Source organism: Trichoderma aggressivum (genome assembly GCF_033847375.1).
Source record: "Trichoderma aggressivum f. europaeum strain CBS 100526 chromosome Unknown scaffold_042, whole genome shotgun sequence".
NCBI classification, from domain to species: Eukaryota; Fungi; Ascomycota; class Sordariomycetes; order Hypocreales; family Hypocreaceae; genus Trichoderma; species Trichoderma aggressivum.
In genome coordinates, this window is record NW_026946408.1 from 141,775 (window position 1) to 161,573 (window position 19,799).

General features: G+C 51.9%; 6 protein-coding genes across 6 annotated transcripts; 4 read left to right on the forward strand and 2 right to left on the reverse strand.

The window, feature by feature from the left end:
* Window positions 1–1,079: 1,079 nt before the first annotated feature.
* On the reverse strand, window positions 1,080–2,488 carry Triagg1_8516 (uncharacterized protein; the record flags this gene model as incomplete). Its single annotated transcript, XM_062903371.1, has 3 exons — window positions 1,080–1,179; window positions 1,239–2,005; window positions 2,075–2,488. The coding sequence occupies 3 exons, from the start codon at window positions 2,486–2,488 to the stop codon at window positions 1,080–1,082; spliced, it is 1,281 nt and encodes a 426-aa protein (XP_062752512.1).
* Window positions 2,489–3,915: 1,427 nt separating this feature from the next.
* Window positions 3,916–6,366, forward strand: Triagg1_8517 (uncharacterized protein; the record flags this gene model as incomplete). Its single annotated transcript, XM_062903372.1, has 1 exon — window positions 3,916–6,366. The coding sequence occupies one exon, from the start codon at window positions 3,916–3,918 to the stop codon at window positions 6,364–6,366; it is 2,451 nt and encodes an 816-aa protein (XP_062752513.1).
* Window positions 6,367–6,706: 340 nt separating this feature from the next.
* On the reverse strand, window positions 6,707–7,858 carry Triagg1_8518 (uncharacterized protein; the record flags this gene model as incomplete). Its single annotated transcript, XM_062903374.1, has 1 exon — window positions 6,707–7,858. One exon carries the CDS (start codon window positions 7,856–7,858, stop codon window positions 6,707–6,709), a length of 1,152 nt encoding a protein of 383 aa, XP_062752514.1.
* A 501-nt stretch (window positions 7,859–8,359) lies between these two features.
* Window positions 8,360–8,847, forward strand: Triagg1_8519 (uncharacterized protein; the record flags this gene model as incomplete). Its single annotated transcript, XM_062903375.1, has 4 exons — window positions 8,360–8,362; window positions 8,419–8,438; window positions 8,515–8,697; window positions 8,778–8,847. 4 exons carry the CDS (start codon window positions 8,360–8,362, stop codon window positions 8,845–8,847), a joined length of 276 nt encoding a protein of 91 aa, XP_062752515.1.
* Window positions 8,848–11,082: 2,235 nt separating this feature from the next.
* On the forward strand, window positions 11,083–12,864 carry Triagg1_8520 (uncharacterized protein; the record flags this gene model as incomplete). The annotated part of the gene is made up of 3 exons (XM_062903376.1): window positions 11,083–11,223; window positions 11,288–11,742; window positions 11,823–12,864. The coding sequence occupies 3 exons, from the start codon at window positions 11,083–11,085 to the stop codon at window positions 12,862–12,864; spliced, it is 1,638 nt and encodes a 545-aa protein (XP_062752516.1).
* A 2,783-nt stretch (window positions 12,865–15,647) lies between these two features.
* Window positions 15,648–19,464, forward strand: Triagg1_8521 (uncharacterized protein; the record flags this gene model as incomplete). Its single annotated transcript, XM_062903377.1, has 6 exons — window positions 15,648–15,759; window positions 16,051–16,169; window positions 16,285–17,007; window positions 17,101–18,474; window positions 18,540–18,736; window positions 18,792–19,464. 6 exons carry the CDS (start codon window positions 15,648–15,650, stop codon window positions 19,462–19,464), a joined length of 3,198 nt encoding a protein of 1,065 aa, XP_062752517.1.
* Window positions 19,465–19,799: the final 335 nt, after the last annotated feature.

The window sequence follows — 19,799 nt, forward strand, 5'->3', positions numbered from 1 at the left end:
GCTCGGTGTAAGGAAAGGCTGGATAACCCACGGAATCTCCGTTGGCCTTGATTATCAATACGGAGTAATGCTACCCTTATAATACAACTGCCAACACGGCATGATACGCGATCAGTGAGCACTCTCTCGGCAAAAGTCGAAGGAGATGATATGACAATAATCTCTTGACGGGATTGCTGATTCGGGGTTTTGATTCCATGGCCGCTTTTAAACGCCTATTTGTCGTCAGGCAAGCAAGCAAGCGTGATGAAAAAAAGGTGAGAAGTGCTCGTTTTCGTTTCGGAGATAATGGGCTGCCTCTCCGGTAGTAGCGCCATTCGTACATGTACATTGCATGGGCGTATTCTTTTGCGTATCTACTAGGTATTTACTTTTGTCTTCTTATCGCTTCTTAACTCAGCAATGGGGCTTTTTCTGGTTTGACATGCAAGGGCGTGCTTCCATTCTTTACAACAATGGTCATCTTGTGCCGAATCTTTTATATACAGAGACACGTACGGTATGACATCGGGTGACAGAAGACAGCAGGATATCAAGATGCGCCCTTTCAAAAGCTACCACGTGATGTCATGATTTACTTAGTACTAACCGACCTGTACTATATTGATACTACAAAAGTACCTCTGTTAAGAAGGTTAGTAAAAAAGGCAGGTCAAGATCCATATAGCCGATTCAACACAGGTAACAAGCCGACTTGGCACCAAAAGTATTCACTGAATGAGACATCTCGGGCTTCATCATGTATATTTTGTTTGTTAAATCAGCTGCTACAATCTCAGCTAAAGCCCAGCTACCCGTCGGTTGATATATGACCCCATTGAAAAACCGACGCATGCATACCTAGTACCTATGATGATACACGAAACAAAAATGTAAGATACGCCCAATATTAACCCATCAACTGTAGATTTGGGTAGACCGAAAGCCAGGTGCAATCTTTTAAGCACCGTGTTCAAGTTGGCTCGTCTTTATGATGATGATTAGATGCCCGAATAGAGAGAGAGAGAAAATCGTGCTGCATCTCTAAAATGAGATGGCGAACGAGTAAACTAAGAGCCTGATTGCGCGTAGCAACGTTTTCACTCAGTCTTGGTATCAACCTTCTTCGCAGCCGGGGCGGCAGCGGCATCGTCCTCCCGGGGTCTCTTCAGGTTAGTAGCGGCAGCGTCCACGCGTTTCCTAATAAACATGTTAGTTTGGATTCCCAATCAATCAGTTAGTCAGTCAGGTCGACTTACTCCTGTCGGCCAGAGTCGCGATCACGACCGCCTCGACCACGACCGCCTCGACCACCTCGGCCACGGCCACCACGGCCTCCGCGACCGCCTCTAAATCCACTCTTCTGATCCTGGTCACGTCGCTTCTTCCAATCATCCTGATTTCCAGACGCACCGCTGCGGGTGACCCTCTTGCCAGAGTCCCTGCCCTCGTAAAACTTCTTCTGCGATGTCCCGTTAGGTGCCAGCTTTCCCTGCTTGATCAGGTCGCTCTTCTCCTCGCAGTAGTCGTGCTTGGACATGATCTTCAGGTCGTGTTCCTTCCACTTGGGAGAGGGGTCCAGGGCGATGAACTTCTTGGCCGTCTCCTCATCGGCAAATGTGACAAAGACGGAGCCCTTGAAGAGGCCCTCGTTGGTGCGACGGAGCTTCAGGCCATTGACTTCGCCGAACTGGGCAAAGAAGGTCTCCAGCTCGAACTGAGTATCGGGCTGCTCGTCACCGAAGCCCTTGGCGTAGACGGTGGCAGCCTCGGCCTTGGCCTTGGAGGCGGGCATTGGCTTGTAGGGCACCTTGCGCTTGACGCCCTCCTTGCCTTCCTCTCCAACAACCTCGAGCACCTTGCTCTCCCGGAGGGCGGCAACAACAGCGCTGTAGGGCTGGAAGCAGCGCATACGCTTGAATGAGTGAATCTTTTCGATCGGCATGGGCTTGTTCTCGGATCCTCCGCACGTCTCCCACATGAACTTGTCCTGGGGGAAGTTCCAGTCGCCAAAGTAAAACTCAACCTGCAGTTTTCAAGATTTACTAGTCAGCATAGATGGCTTTTGGGAGTATGATTTGCTGCGCTTTCTCACCTGCTTCCTGATCTCCTCGGGGTCGTCGGTCACTTGTCGGACAGAGGGATCAAATTTGCGGTTGTTTGACGCATGCTCGCGGTCAAGCTTGGCTGTAGTCTTGAGAATGTTGGTGCCATTCTTCTTTTCGGTCTCCTCAGTCTCCTTGGCCTCAGCTGCCTCAGTCTCTTTAGTCTCTTCAGTCTCCTTGGTCTCCTCAGTCTCCTTGGTCTCTTCAGTCTCCTCGGTCTTCACAGTCTCCTCGGTCTCCTCAGCCTCCTTGGCCTCAGCTACCTCAGCCTCCTTGGCCTCAGCTACCTCAGCCTCCTTGGTCTCAGTCGCCTCGGGCTGCTCAATGGCCTTCTCCTCGACGGGAGCCTCCTCAACGGGAGCCACGGGCTCAGTAGGGTTCTGAACAGCCTCTGCTTCGCTCATGATGGAATTTGGGGAGGAGAGAATCGAAGAATGGGTTTGCTATAGACTTGTAGCGCCTTGGCGATTGAAGGAGGGTATCGCGGGTTGTGATTGCAAATCTGGTGAGGCGGCGAAGGTGTGAGTAATTCTAATTCTGACTCTTCCAGCGAAGGCAGCAGGGCAGCTCCAAAGATGCTGATCGATCGCCCGCTAAACGTCGAGCTGCACTGCCGCTAGACCAAATAAAAGCTCACCTGTGGGATCAATTCACGTGCCGCTCAGAAAAACACGATTCGAGGCGAAGATGAGAAAAGGCGATGGTTGGGTCTCGAGGTTGATGATAAAAACAAAAGGTTGGAGCAGCAATTCCGTCGCGACGAAAAAAGTTATTTGGGGCGCAAAAAATCTATGCGAGATCTGCTGGGGCTCCACTAAAAAGACGGCAACCCCACCACCAGCCTGGGACAAGCGCCCATCCACTTGGAGGTACCTACTGGCCACCTGGAAAGAGCCGCTATCTGATAGGATTTAGGTGGTGGGTGCGCTGGACTTGGCTATCGGTTGGCTTATGATTGGAAGTACTCTTGAGGTACTGGTTGGTGTCTCTGTGCAGCGGGCTAAGGTATTGGCAACTTGCAAACAAAAGTAAAAATGGGCCACCAGCAAGTCTCACGAAAGTCTGAGCATCAGTCGAAGAGCTCTAAAGTTTAGATTAGCTAATACGTGAGTAGAAGTGATTGTTGTTGGTATCAAGATTCTGCAGCTCAAAAGTGAAATATGTGCATTATCTTTATCTTTACCTACTAATGGTAGGTCTACGAAGGTAAATATAGGCGTCAAAGGTCACTTGGGCATTTGCTTATATCCTCGATAAGAGTCATCCGGCCACTTTTACCCTGGGCTCTTTTCCTCTTAGGCAGCTGTCTTCTTCCTATTAATCCAATCCACTGTTCAAATGGTAAAGAGTCAGAGAGAAGCTACTAAGCCAAAAAAAAAAAACCCCCCCATCCATTTGAATTAGATTTTTCTTTTTCTTCTTCCCTCCCAGTATATTCTCGTAGTGCAAGTGCAAGAACAGGGTAGACGCCAAGCTAGACGCTTCCACATGCTAAAACTGCTTCAGCAGGTACGTCTTAGTGGCGTGTCCGGCCTGCATTCTCAAAGGTACCGAACTACCTTGACATTGACGTAACGTCTACGCCAACGCAAAGTAGCTACGCTTAATGCTTTTGTCTCATCACGCCAGACCTCGCAATTAATTGCTCTCAACTGTCTCTAAAACTTACCGTCTCACAAACCAACAAATTCACCATCATGAATTGCACGGAATGAAGATCAACGGCGACACAACTTAAGAGTCTTTTAATCATCTCGAGGCTGATGTCATTGCTATTTTGACTGACACTCTGGTTGTCGTGGGGCTCAGAGCCAAACATTATACGTTCGCCATGAGATATCCCGTGAAATTGCCGCGGCCGTTGACATCTCTCGGTCCTTGTCTGAGAGTTGCACGACAACCCTCGGCATCAGGTTCCAAGTTGGATCGCGGCTTCTTTACACAGTCGAAACGTCGAAGGAGACACCAGCAGCACACAAGCATACCGGCAACTGTCCTTGCGCTGGGACTCTTCACATGGTGGCTGTACCCGTCAGAGGACTTTGCTCGCCTTTCCGAGAGCCAAAAAGCTAAGAGGAGGAAAGAAGAGGGACGAGAAGGCGACGCTCAGGAATCCTATCAGCTCGTGACTGAAAAAACTGACGATGGCGCGTGGGCTTACTTCGCGCGGCAGTTCGAATTCCTCTCGGCCACGGCTGAGCTCGAATGGGCTGCTCTGTCCGACAAGCTGGTTGATGCCATTACCCCGGAGTGGTGGAAAAACATACCCATGTATGTGAGGAAGCTTCAGCGGGAGCTATCCGTGTCTCCAGGATCGCTGGCAGAAGAGATATGGCAGGAGGCTCATGACCCTTTAATCAACCCCGAGATCCGGTACACTGCTAATGTCCGAGTCTCCTCGGAACTATGTGATGAAGAAAAGGATTACCTGTTGAGACGGAAACTTGTCACTAGGGCGGCGTTGGCAAGCTATCTCGGACTTGAAGAAAAAGACATCAACCCCGATGATGTGCCAACGATTGCCATGTGCGGATCAGGAGGGGGGATGCGGGCCCTGATAGCAGGCAGTGGATCTATGTTTGCGACAGACGAGGACGGACTCTTCGACTGTGTTACGTATACGGCCGGCGTAAGTGGTTCGTGTTGGCTTCAGCTACTCTACCTTTCTTCCTTTTCGAAAGGGAGTGTTGGCTCTCTTATACAGCATCTGAAAGCCAGAGCATCTACGCACATAGCATACCCGCCTGTTGCCTTTCAATCTCTCACTTCTCTACCGACAAGCAAGTATTTGCTGAGTGGACTGGTGGAAAAACTCAAGGGAGACGCCCACGCTGACTTTGGCCTCGTCGATATATACGGGTTACTACTAGGAGCCAGGTTCTTGATTCCAAGGGGTGAACTGGGCGTTGATGCTAGAGATTTCAAGCTATCGAATCAGCGCCTATACCTGCGGCATGGACAACGCCCACTGCCCATTTACACTGCTGTCCGCCATGAAATTCCCGCGGCAGAGCCTCAGGACCCGCCAAAGCAGGATCCCCCAATGAGCACGGTGGAAGAGATAAAGAAGGAACCTTACTTTCAGTGGTTCGAGATCACTCCCTATGAGTTCTTTTGCGAGGAGTTTTCTGCCGGGATACCGACATGGGCCCTCGGTAGACGCTTTTCCGATGGGCGCGACGTGTCTGATCATGGATTCCACCTACCAGAAGTAAGGACGCCTCTTCTGATGGGTATATTTGGAAGCGCATTCTGCGCAACGCTCAGCCATTACTATCGCGAGATTAGACCCCTTCTTAGAACGATTACGGGATTCCAGACGATAGATGACTTGGTGTCAGTCCGAAATGGAGATTTGAGCAAAGTACACCCTATAGATCCTGCCATTATCCCTAATTTCGCCTATCAGATGTACGGGAAGCTGCCTCGCACGACGCCAAGGAGCATTCTGGACGGAGAGTATATTCAGCTCATGGATGCGGGAATGTCAAACAACTTGCCCATATACCCACTGCTCCGGCCTGGACGAAATGTCGACATCCTCATTGCCTTTGATGCCTCGGCCGACATCAAGACGGACAATTGGCTTTCTGTTGCGGATGGCTATGCACGACAGCGTGGAATCAAGGGATGGCCGGTGGGCATTGGCTGGCCAAAACCCGACGAGACACCGGAGCAGGCAAGAAAGGAGCTCGAAGAAGCTCAGGCTATGACACCCGCCGAGGCAGAACGCAAGGTAGAAGAAGCTCAGGCTACCCAGGAGGACCTTCGCAAAGCCGCCTTAAAGCGCGAGGGTACCAAGGCGGCAAAGCTTGACGAAGAATCCAAGTTCATGCCCGGAAGTGAAAAGGCCGGCGAACTCGGCTACTGCTCTGTATGGGTAGGGACAACAGAGGAGCGATCTACGGACTCCCCGCCCATTACAAAACCTATCACGGATGACACCTCGTGGAGATTGATGGAGCCGGACGCAGGGCTCACTGTTGTTTACCTCCCGCTTCTCTCCAACGACAAGATTCCTGGCATCTCTCCCGGCACCACGGACTACTTGAGCACATGGAACTTTGTCTACACTCCGGATCAGATAGACAGCGTTGTGAAGCTCGCGCGCGCCAATTATGATGAAGGCAAGGATCAAATTAGAGCCACGGTGCGTGCTGTCTACGAGCGCAAAAAGCAGCTGCGTGAGCAGGACGAGGCACAGCGCCGACTTGACAGCTACACTGCCATGGCGCAAAAGGGGGAGGCAGCTCTCCTTCATCACAACGACCAATTCAGCTAGACTTTTCATTAGAAAGCCTTTGGAGGAAAAGGGAATCTGTTATGACTTGTATATCATATTGTATTATTCTGTTTGTGCAAGAGGAGGACGGGTTTCCAACTTATTTTACAATATGCTTTGTATTATACAGTGGGTGGGGGGCGCATTTCTAACCCAAACATACTCCATACATCAATCGTCTTCATAGCCCGACCATCGCTCTCCCTTGCCCTTTTTTTTTTTGCTTCTTCATTCACTTCGTACATGTATATATATATACTATACACCTGAGAACCTGCCCAACCGGATTTTTTTTTCGGATAGTATTGCCACCCGTGGAGCAAGCAGCGCTATTATCCGCTTAGATGATTTCACCAATGTCAATATACGGCGCTTTCCAGGGCTTGGCACCCTCCTCCATCATGTCGCTAGGCACCCGCACTTTGTTCCCCGGGCTGTAGAGGTACCAGGCTTTGAGCGATGCCATGGACGCCTGTCTCCTGGCCACATCCAGGCTGGGGCCGGCGCCCTCTCCCAGCTTCTCCTTGCCGCTGTAGATTCCCACCACATAGACGGGGGTGCGGGACAATCGACCAGTCTCGCTCTCCAGACGAGCGACGGGAGCCTCGAAGCCCTCTCGGGCACACAGCATGGCCAGTTCGCGGGTTGGGAGCTTGAACTCGAACAGCGTTGAGGGATCGAGCTCTCGAGATAAGATGTGGGATTTGACAAAGGCCTTGACCTCCTCACGGCCGCAGTGGGTGTAGATGGCGCCAATCACGGCTTGGACAACGGATCCAAATGCCTCGCTCTGGAGGGTGTCGAACTCGGGCTTCTCGGACTCGAGACTGCTGACCTGGTCGCCAAAGTCGTTGTCCAGGACCACACGACTGCTCAGTCCTCGTCTCCAGGCCGGGGCCTTGTCAGAACGGACGTAGCCCCACCGCGTGTTGACCAACTGATCCTCGCCCGCCTTCCACTGCAGCAGACCCGGGTCGACCTCCTGTCCCGGGGCAGCCGCAGACTCAACACCCCATCTCCTGGCGACCTGCTGCAGAGAGGCGTCGCCAGCATAGGCCCTCAGGGCTTCGTATAAGATGGCCATGGGCAGGCGGGGCCACTTGCAGACGAGGTACTCGAGGACATGGTAGTTGACGATTGTGCTTCCCAGGTACGCCAGGTTCGTGTTGTTGAAGTTTGGATTGGCGTCTGCGGACGGCGTCACCAGGGCCCTCGCCAGCGTCTGTAGCGGGACCTTTTTCGAGAGGGAGAGTCGGGCGTGTAGGGCGGCGAGCTTTGCCGACTGGGCGGCCCGGGCGAATGAGGGAGCGGGGAGAGGAGGAGAGTCGATGGGTGTAGTAGTAGTAGCAGTAGTAGAGTCGTGCGCAGCGGCCGAGGACGTCGATTGGGGCCGGGCGGCGAGGAGGAAGGGCTGTCTAGCTGCTGCGATGCCGGCGCCGCACCGGGCCTGGAGCAATTGGCCGCTCCATCGTGAGGGTCGTATCCTCTTCATGTGGTTGAAAGATGTAAGGCGGGACGACTGAATAAGAAAAAAAAAAGAAAATTCCACCCCTCTGAACCGCAATGCCCCTCAGCCTGGTCACAAAAGAGCTGTAAAGAAGGAAGGGGAAACCGCAGGAGAGGCAAAAGATGAAAAAAAAAAAAAAAGAAAAAAAAAAGTTCTTGGTTGAGGCAAGGATCAGACGATTTTTTCGCTGTCCCGTCGTGCCTTTTGTTCGGAAAAAGATTCTGCGTCGATTTTGGTTTCTCACAAGTGCCAAAAAGTCGTGTGAGCCACTGCCCGCGCTGCTTTTTTGCGCAAGTTGAGAAACTGGCGCCACAAGACTGCGAGCCGGAATTACTTCGGCCCGGCGGTTTCGGTTTCGCTGTGGCGGGACTCATTCTCTCTCTACCAGCTTCTCGGAGGATGCCTGGATAGCGGATTGAACCAGTTATCCGCAGCAATTGCGCGCCAAAAGACCGTACACAGACGTCTTTTTGATACATTTTCAAAATGGTAAGCTGTGGCATCATTGATTTCCGGCAGAGTGTGGCTTGCTAACCATTCCCTAGGGTGGCGGTGGAAAAATCCCGTAAGTTGACCTCGTTCGAACCCAACCGAATGGCCTCTCGAGGCGCCTCGTCCTGATTGTGAGAAATCCGACACAGTTACCCCAAGCACGTCTGGTCGCCTGCTGGTGGTTGGTACGCCCAGCCTGCCAACTGGCGCGCCAACACGCTCATCGCCGGAGCCGCCATGTTCGGCGTCATCGCCATTACGTGGAAGTTCAGCGCCGACAGGGAACGATGGGCGCACAAGCCTGAGCCGTGGGAGTGGCATCCTAGCCGATAGTACGTTGTGTTTTGATTGCATTGCATTGGGGGGTGACGTGAGGATTGGCCGTTTTCTTGCTAACGTTTTTTGCTTGAAGCTGGTCAAAGCAGTTGATTGAGTGGGACAAGGAGGACAAGCTGAAGGCAGCAAGCAGCAGCAAGGAGTAGAGTTTTACTTTTTGGGGGAAAAGGATAATAGACGAAATTGTACAAATTCTATACGAACAAAAGGCAAACATTTCAAAACGTTGAGCTCCCCCGAAATCTACGACCTGGTTTGCACTATGTGAGTATCGGTTGTGATGAAACGACTGATGAAGTGAATTGAGTCAGCCAAGAAATGACTGAATCTAGGACGACAAAACCTGACAGGTTGTTTTACTGACAATTAATCGAGACAAGTGGGCATGCTGGGCCGTCACGAGCCGGTATATGCTGGAGCCCTACGGATGCCTTGCATTCGAGATGCACAGTCTGGCGCGGATCTAGAACACGGGTCAAGCTACATGGGATTATTAGAACGGGCTCCAAAGGATTCTGTTATGCATCTGGATAATTACTGCCGGGCGACAGACTCCGAGAGGCTCATGCGGCACTTTGCACCCCACCAACAACACAGATGTGCTGCATGGGTGGAAATGGAAATACACAGAAGGCCCGGGAACATATTCCACTGGCCCCGTCTGGTTGGTCTTGGAGGTTAGGCTCGCACGGCTTGGTGATAAGGCTGAGGTGCGTTGATCCTGATGCAAGGGGATGGCGTGCCGTTCCAAAGGGAGGCTGATATTGGGTTGACATGGGGGGGCTAGGCATAGACAAGACATTGAGGTATGACACACGCTTGACACGGTATTGATCATTGTATACGGCGGCAGTGAGATTGATGCCTGCAAGGATCTGGGAGGGTTGGTACGGCTCTAACTGCGAACAGGTCAAGGGTACGCAAGCTATTAACGTTGATTAAGGTAATGTATGTTGATACGGTCGAGTACGGAGCGCAGATCATGCCCGTACATATTATTGCATTTTGTGTAAATGAGTAATCCCGGGATGTGGACAAGATGATGCCGTCACTTGTTGTATCACAAGTGAGGAGCACAAAGGAGGTGAAAAGAGACAGAATACCTACTACTAGGTAGGTACCTAGTATGTATGTACCTTACACAAGGCAAGGCGTTTTTTCTTCTTCTCTTTTCCTCAACTCCATGTATTAAATCCATGATTCTGCCTTGGCTTAAATCCTGCCCAACTCGAATGTATGATGGACAACAAGGAGGTGCTGCATGCTGCAAAAGCGACATGAATTCAGGCCCCCAAGACTGCGGCTGGCAGCCTATGAACGGCCACAGCCCGCGATTTTCGGTCGTACAAACCGCAGTAAATGCACTGCAGCTTCACAGCCAATAGTCTACCCGGCCGGTACGGCGTTGCCCAACAAAAAGACCACAGTGTGGACTGTAACATCAGAGTACAAGCCCCGCCGCCTTGAGATGAGCGAGAGACACAATCAATTAAAATCCATGAATCTGTTTGTCTGCCGCTACCAAAGATACTAGGCGCTTCCATTCACTGCTAGCAATATTGCAATAGCCCCTACTCTTCCCTGCCTTTATACCCAGCTTTAGTGCCTGGACACACTGTTAGTGCCGTGGTAGAAGCTCCGCGCTGACAAAAACGTCACTCTTCCGACCGGCATCAAATCATGGCCGCGTTACGCAAATACAACTAGCATCGGCTCGCTGCTGGATATTGCTCTTCGCCTATTCATCTCCCTTGCTAGCAGGGCCTCTCTGTCTTTTTTCTTACCTCCTCTATTCCTCTATTCCTCTATTCCTATCCCCCTATCTATCTCTTTTCTTCTCTGCCTTTCTCTTCTCTGCTCTTCTCCTCTTCATTACTTTGTGGCGACGATTCTCCCCCCCCAGACGCTGCGACCTTGTCACCGCAAGCCTGAGGCCATTTTCGCGTGATCTTTCCCTCCTCGACTGTGCCCACTCGAGGAGCCTGCTATCCATCGCACGCCATTTTCCCTGCTGATCGATCATAAACGCGCGCACGCTGCGTGTCTGTTGCCACCCCCGTTGTCTCTTGATGAGCGCCATCGTGGGGATCTATACTTTTTCTCTCTTTAATCTTTGCGGGCCCACGAACTCGGATATACACCCATCTCTTGCCGCCCCGGTCGCCTCTTTGACTAATACCGACCGAGACATCATTACTACCTAGCGTCTCTCGTTGACCGACTGCATACGAACCTGATAAATTGCAGCTTTACCTGCTCTACGACTTGACCATCTTCGGCCGTTGATATTGACGCTGGCTGGTTGTCTTTGGCTCGCTGTGCATTCCGCCTGGCCGAACTCGGCTCCTTGACTGCGTTGAACCGCAGGTTGCAGGGACAAGATGGACGGATCATCCCCAGACCAGCACCTCGATGCCAGCGCAGGCCGTGAGGTTGTCTATTGCCATGCCTGCGCTAGAGAATGGTACCGCGATGAGCGTGGGCTGCTATGTCCCAGATGTGGTAGCGACATCACAGAAATCGTATGCTGCCTCCCTCTCGCCCATTTCCCTTACCTTGCTTGACCTTGACTGACTCATTACGTAGATAAGCCCAGACAATGATCCTCGAGGGTTCAATGAGGACGGCGATTCGGAGCCGGAATCCCCCCCACTGCGTCATAGATTTCCACCTCGAGACCATGACCACGACCATGATTCAGACCCAGACGAAGCCGATATTGAAGAACATCTCGGAGGACCGAACGGCTTTCATTTCCGTCGCAGCGTTAGGGGCCGCCCAGGAATGCAACACCATGATCCCAACGTTGACCCAGTGATTGAACGATTCCTCGGAATGATTCAGGATTTCCAGCCCCCGCGACGACCCGCTGCCTTCGATCAACGACCAGATGAAGGCCGATATGGAGGACCGCATATCCATCGCGCTACATTCACAAATGGTAGCGGTAGTGCCTCCGTCACCATCTTTTCTGGCACTGGGCCGGCGGGACTCTTTGGACCGGCACCTGGCCAGGACCGCCACGGGGACCCATTCCAAACGTGAGTTGGCCTGCTTGTCGTTTACATCGGATTGATACCGTCTTGTTTCAGAAGCTAATTGAAGCTGTTGCACATCTTAGGTTCTTTTCCAATGTCCTTCGGGATGTGTCACCTCCTGTAGGAGGCCGGGAGGCAGGAGGTCCTCCTACTCCAGGATTTGCGAGAGGGCTTCAAGAGATTTTAAACCTGTTCAATCCGGCACATGCAGTTTCTGGAGATGCCGTTTATTCACAAGAAGCTCTGGACCAGATCATTACAAACCTCATGGAGGCGCATCCACAATCGAATGCTGCGCCGCCAGCGTCGACCGAGGCGCTTGCTAACCTGACTCGACGGCCCGTAGATGCCTCCATGTTGGATGGTGATTCGAAAACCGAATGCACCATTTGTATAGACGACATGAATGTGGGTGACACGGCTGCATTTCTGCCTTGTAAGCACTGGTTCCATGAAGAATGTGTCACTCTCTGGCTCAAAGAACACAACACTTGTCCGGTTTGTCGAGCATCCATTGAGAAGCCCGGGGACGGAAGCGACGCCAACAGGCATGCAAGCCCACCCCCAATCTCCGCCCAGTCTAGCGATTTCGATTCATTGCGGTCGGATGATATCTTTGGGAGTGGGCTGAACCGGACCGAGCCGCTCCCAATTCCTGGAGCGGGGCCATCTCGTCCTCCAAACCAGAGCCAGAGCCGGCTTAATGAAGCCATGCGTGGCCTCTCATCACAACAAGAGCAGCAAGACCGCGAGCACATGAGACGCATCTGGGGCATTTCTGGGGAACGCGGGGAACGGGAGCAAGACCGCGATCAGCGGGAAAGGGAGAGAGACCGCATCTGGGGTGTCCCGTCTACCATGAGCTACGATACTTGGCGTACGCAACGGCGAAACTCGCGAAACTCGCTTTCCCCTACGAGCCCTAGACTGTCTTCGTTTGCGGATTATAGAGTGCGTCCGAGACAACCCAGTCCACCACAGAGCAGTCGTCGTGACAGAGAGAACTCGGGCGCCAGCACCAGCGCCAACCCCAGCCAACAAACCAGTTCCGGACCCTTTAGTTGGCTCAGGGATAGGTTCACGGGAGGAGGCTCTAGAGATGAGGCTAACCGCGAAGAGCGTTGATTTCGCTCGTTCTCGGAGCTGGATCCGGCTCATCATTGCCGTGAGGGGTCAACAATCATTCATTGCCCATAGGTAGGCAAGGTTAGTTTTTGATGAAGCAGCCGAATGAATAAACGAATGATGGATGCCACATCCCCGGTGGGACGTCTGAAAACGAGGCATGACGGGGGTTGATTTGATAGGCTGCTCTGATTGTTGAAACGAGAGAGAGAGGGGGGGAAGGGAGAAGGAACAACAGGAAACAAAAGGTAACCAATCAGGCATTATACAATTGGGTTTCAACCGCACTTAGGTTAGCGGTGCATATCGAAATAACGACATAACGATACTAGAAGGCTTTACTGTACACACAAGTGGAGATTTTGCTGCATGCTGGCGCGATGAAATTGCAACTGCCTGAAGGACTTTTGAGAGTTGTACCATTTTGTTTTCTTCTTGGTTGCGTCGGTTGTGATTGACGATGAATAGCCAATAGTGGTTGCAGAAGCGCAACACCACCGCCGCGGGCTTTGACTCTGGAGGTACTCGTACAGAACAAGTTCTGAAGCCGTTGCCGCCCGGTTGGTATGCGGATAGTACCTATTTATATTATAGTGTTGCGAGTTGTGAAGAGCCTTGTTCGAGACTGTTGGAGAAGCTGCAGCTACTGTAGCAGTTGCTGGTAAACGGATGACATGCATGTTGTAATACTCTACCCTCCATGCTTTATGCGAGCTTCGTATATTCGTATGTGTGCATATTGACGACACTAGAGAAGCAGCTAGCAAGCAGCATGCTGGACATTCAACCAATGGCTGAGCAAATCCTTCCACTGAAGAGGCTGCCAAAAGTGGCGATGGGAGAGTCGCTGAAGATTTCAAGGTGGCATGTTGGAGCGTTTACTTGAACTGATTTAGTTAATAAAGGGAGTTTTACAAAGGGAGTTTACAAGGAGAGGGGGGGCAAACGGGATTCGGCAGTGGAGGCTATGGCGTTGTGTTGGGCAGGGGTTTACAAAATCCTCTCTGCAGCCTGAGTCGGCAGTTGCTCTGTTTGGACTACTAATTGATTGCTGGAACGTAACTTTGATCAATCCAATGCTATTATGGTAGCTACTCATGTAAGCAGAAGATGCCAGTTTTGAAATACGTAGCAAACGTGGACGCAAGATACGCCGTATTATTCCCTGCTCAGATACGGAGAATACGCAAGGTCGATTTTGGCATCTGAGAGCGGCCCCACCGGCGACTTGAGCCGAGGCGCCGAGGCTTGAGCAGGACATTGTCAGAATTCAGCGAAAAGAATGTGACGCACGGAGACGGAGAACGGAGACGGAGCGTCGGAGTTGGTGGGAACGGGGAATGTGAGACTTGGGCGAATTCTACTGATTGATGGTATTATCTTCATGTTGGGTATTGGTACTGTATTTGCTTTGCTCTGCTGTGAGAGGTTGGGAGGGAGGTGCAGCTACGGTGGTGTTGTGGCACTTTGGCGCGGATGAATTGATGCATGCATTGATTCGCATTCTTAGCCTGCTTACAGTTTACTACCTACCTACTACATCCATGCCTGTACCAAGATGTAGCAGCGAGTTGCTGGAGTTGCTGAGACGCTGCAGAAAAGTTCAAGGTTGCTTTCCCTGCTAGGAAAGTCTGGATGACAGCGTCGGCCGACAGTTTCTGCCCGGGGCGAGTGGATATGGATGGATTCTGAAAAGCGGCATTGCAAGAGTCCAAGTCTGTGCTTGTTCGGCCGAGTTGCCGTTTCACGACTTGTATGTATGGAGCCTTTAGTTACAGATAGGATAAGGGGGAGGCGTCGGAGGTTCCAAAAAAGTGCTGCCTATGTCTTTCTTGCTTTCCATCTCTCCTATGACGAAAGGAATGGGAAAAACAGATGACAGCTAACAATGTGTTCGGCAACGGGCAGCTCTACCGCAATCGGGAACCAGAGCCCGATCCCCCCACCGTTCGTCCAGGGGCTGCAAATCGCTGATGGCTCCACCACGATGCCGCTAGAGACTCCGCTGACGGGATTGCCGTTGTGTTTTTACGGAGATGGAGATTGGCTGGGAGAGCGAGGGGGGGATGTAGAGAGTAGAGAGCTGAGGGTTTAGGAGGGAGGGAGAAAGAGAGGGGCCGAATGAGACAAGAGACAGAAGAGAGAGATCGGGACCGGCATTCGGGAGGCCGAAGTAACCAACCCGTGCTACGTCTTACTTGTACACGACTTCGGCTCTGCTAGGGGCCCCGAATGGCCACGGAGCCCCATGGACAGAGAGGAAAAGTGGCGGAGGGGATGGGCGTTCAGGATGAGGCTGATGGTGATGGATGATGCCATGCTGCATGTCGTCCGAAAAGACGGGCCAAGCGACTTACTTGCTCTGTGTAGCTCGAGGGTCAAAAGAGGCTGTAGGTAAATAGATAAATAACACGAATACTCCTCGCTCCTCTCCCAGACACTCTTCTTGAACAAAGAGAAGAAACAAAACAAGAGACTTCTCTCTCCTTGTCCCACCAATTCCATCATCGCCCCTCCATCCCCTTTTGACAAGCTCCATCACAGCGGCCGTTTTAGCTGCCTTTGTCTTGTCTTCAGCTACCTTAACCTACTAATCTACTTATACCTTGCCATACATACCTTAGCAGCGCCTTGGGCATTTAAGCTTCAAGCTTGGGCCTTGTTGTTTCTCCTCATTCTTCTTTTCTCCTCTTCTGTCCACGGTTTGACATTACGTCAAGTTGCAATTGGATTTTTGATTCTTCGTTTTTGTTTTGTTTGAGACCTTTGGAATCGACTCGACAATGGCTGATTCTGTGCCTATCCCTGAGCCTCCTGGGTTGCCCTTTTTGGGTAACTTGGGCGAGTTCTCGGCGAACCCGATTGAGGACGTTGTTCGCCTGGCGAATACATATGGTAAGACGACTGAATCCTTTTGTATGCGTGTATATACCTGCATCTAGATATGCACTGGATGACACTCTCCTTGCTGTATCTACACTTACCTCATCTGCTTTGGTGTCTGTCTATCTACATGTACCCTTACCTATCAACATGTATCTCCTATCTGCTATCGATACTACAATCTAACTACTATAACACACTTATCGACGTCTCACCTACCTTGCATTATACCACCACCACCAACACTTTTAACATGATCATCATCATCATCACTGAGGAACCTTTGTTAACCCACCTGGATAGGAGAAATCTATAGACTTCATATGGGCTCCCGTCCCGTTGTCTTCATCAGCTCTCAGGCCCTTGTCAACGAAGTCTGCGATGAGAAGCGCTTTCAAAAGTCTCTGAGCTCCGTTCTTCGGGTATGTCAAACAGCCCTACTGGCTACATAAATCAGCTGTGCTGTGCTGTGCTGTGCTGCGTTGTGTTTCGAATCACCCAGAGTATAGCACGTACTGACATTCATTGGCCATCCAGGTTGTGCGTGAGGGCGTCCACGATGGCTTGTTCACCGCACACTCCGATGAGCCCAACTGGGGAAAGGCTCATCGTGTCCTGACTCCGGCCTTTGGACCTCTTCCCATCCGCGACATGTTTGATGAGATGCATGACATCAGCTCGCAGCTGGCCCTGAAATTGGCTCGTCACGGCCCTCACAAGCCCATTCCTGTATCGGACGAGTTCACAAAGCTGGCGCTCGACACCATCGCGCTGTGCTCCATGGACTATCGCTTCAACTCCTACTACAAGGACAAGATGCACCCCTTCGTCCAGGCCATGGGTGACTTCCTTGCGGAATGCGGGAGGCGAAACAGGAGACCCGGCTTTGCCCCCAACTTCCTGTACCGCGCCGCCAATGAAAAGTTCTACAACGACATTGCCATCCTGAGAGACACTGCCAATGCCGTTGTGGAGGCTCGAAGAAAGAATCCCAGTGATCGAAAGGACCTGCTCGGCGCCATGTTGAACGGCGTGGACCCCCAGACCGGCGAGAAGCTGAGCGACGCCAACATCACGGATCAACTCATTACCTTTTTGATTGCTGGCCATGAGACAACGTCTGGCACGATGTCATTTGCCTTTTACCATCTCTTGAAGAACCCATCCGCCTATCGAAAGGTCCAAGAAGAGGCTGATGCGGTGCTTGGCCGTGGACCTGCCAAAGTCGAGCATGTTTCCAAGCTCGTATATATCCAAGCAGTACGTAGTTTCTATTCTTATCCCTCTTTTACCCATCCTATTCCCGCGTTTCTTTGTTGAAAACACACAGAATACTTACAGTAGGCGATACAGGTCCTGAGAGAGACTCTACGTCTCAGTGCCGCAATCCCGGCCTTCTCTGTTGAAGCTCTCGAAGATACCCTTATTGGAGGCAGATACCTCGTTCACAAGGGCGAACCAATCACCTGCGTTCTCGCCAAATCACACCTTGATCCTGTAGTCTATGGCGATGACGCCAATGATTTCAAGCCAGAGCGTATGCTCGATGATGAGTTTGCTCGGCTCAACAGAGAATTCCCCAACTGCTGGAAGCCTTTTGGCAATGGCAAGCGAGGCTGCATTGGAAGAGGTTTTGCCTGGAACGAAGCCGTCATCGCCATGGCTATTCTTTTCCAAAACTTCAACTTTAGCCTCGACGATCCCAACTATCAGTTGGAAATTGCTTCATCCTTGACGATCAAGCCAAAGGATTTCTTCATGCGAGCCAGCCTTAGGGATGGAATGACTCCTACGGAGCTTGAGCAGAGGCTGGCTGGAAAAGGCGTCTCAGAAGAGCATCATGCAGATAAGAAGGCAGCCAGTGTGGCGAGCACCAAGGGATCCCAGAAGCCCTTGGCTGTTTACTACGGTTCAAACAGCGGCACTTGCGAGGCCTTGGCCCAAAGAGTGGCAACTGATGCAGCCAGCCATGGCTTCAAGGTCACGGACCTTGCTCCTCTTGACTCTGCCAACCAGAACCTCCCCAAGGACCGCCCTGTGATCATTGTCACGGCCTCGTACGAGGGACTGGCACCATCCAATGCGGCCCACTTCGTAAGCTGGATTGAAAACCTCAAGGGCAACGAGCTGGAAGGAGTGTCATATGCCGTCTTTGGCTGCGGCCACCACGACTGGGTCCAGACGTTCCACCGCATCCCCAAGCTCGTGGATTCGACTCTGGCAGAGCATGGCGCTGCTCGCCTCATTCCGCTAGCTACTACTGATGCCGCGGATCGTGACATGTTTAGCGATTTTGAAACCTGGGAAGACGAATCCCTCTGGCCTGCTTTGAAGGAAAAGTATGGTGCCGCCGCAGACCTTACCGAAGGCTCAGCTGGCGGCTTGATTGTTGATGTGTCGCTCCCTCGCAAGTCGACGCTGCGCCAAGATGTCGAGGAGGCTCTCGTCACCAGCACCAGAACTCTGACTACCAGCGGATCTACTAAGAATCACATCGAGATCCGCCTGCCTACAGGCATGACATACCGATCCGGCGATTACCTGGCTGTCCTACCTTTCAACCCGAAGGATACGGTAGCCCGAGTCTTCCGTCGCTTCCAGCTTTCTTGGGATGCCGTCTTGACCATTCACTCGGACCAGCCGACTGCCCTCCCCACGGATACCCCTGTTTCTGCGAATGATTTGTTGAGAGCATATGTTGAGCTAAGCCAGCCAGCAACCAAGAGGGTGAGTATAGAAGATATATCACAGAGTGGCTGAGCTGAAAATTTGTGCTAATACCTTAACAACAGAACATTTCTGTCATGGCTGAGACTACTCAGGACGAGAAGCTCAAGGCTCAGATTGAGAAGCTAGCTGGAGATGATTACCAGCAGGAGATTAGTGCTAAGCGCGTTTCTGTCCTCGATTTGTTGGAGAGATTCCCGTCTCTCGAATTACCCCTGGACACATACCTAGCCATGCTTCCACCCATGCGTGTCCGCCAGTAGTGAGTTGAAACGAATCCACATCATTGTTGACGTCTTCCCTAACATACTTTACAGCTCCATTTCCTCTTCTCCTCTAGCCGATCCCTCCAAACTCACGCTCACCTACTCCGTTCTCGAACAGCCCGCCATGTCCGGCCAGGGTTCTCACTTTGGAGTGGCCACGCACTTCCTGGCTTCCCTCGCCCCCGGTGAGAGACTGCACGTTGCCGTCCGCCAATCCAAGGCATTCCACCTCCCAACCGATGCCGAAAACACTCCTCTGATCTTCATCGGCACGGGCTCCGGCCTGGCTCCTTTCAGGGGCTTCGTCCAAGAGCGCGCTGCCATGATTGCCGCGGGCCGCAAAGTTGCGCCGGCCTTGCTCTTCTACGGATGCCGTTCGCCCGATATGGACGATCTGTACGCCGAAGAATTCGAGCGGTGGGAGAAGCTCGGCGCCGTCGAGATGCGCAAGGCGTACTCGCGCGCCTCGGACAAGTCGTTTGGCTGCAAGTATGTCCAGCACCGAATGTCGCACGACCGCCAAGACCTGTTCAAGCTGTGGAACCAGGGCGCCAAGGTCCTCGTCTGCGGCAGCCGCGATGTCGGAAAGGCCGTAGAGGCCGTTTGCGTCGAGCTCGTTCAGGAGAAGGCCAAGGCTGACGGGAAGGAGATGACGGAGGAGCAGGCCCAAGCTTGGTGGGACAAGCAACGCAATGAGAGATATGTCACAGATGTGTTTGACTAGACGAGTGATGATTTTGGAATTTGAATTTCGCCTCGTCTCTGCCTTGACGAGCATCAACGGCATTGAATGTAGCGATGTCTTTGTGGATAGTGTGTTGCGTTGATACAAGTCTGATATCAAGCGGTCAGCCTTATGAATTCGCCATGGAAATAAAAAGAATTCAAGTGTACCTAGCTATCTAGCATCCCAAATCTAACAAGAAGGAAAAGTTGACATCTCAGCTATTCAAGTGTCATCTCAACTATGCAATATCTATCACATTTTTCAACCGCTTGATACGAGAATGCTATCAGTATTCACAGTGATGGCGTTTGAGGAAAGTAAAAGGTCTCTTC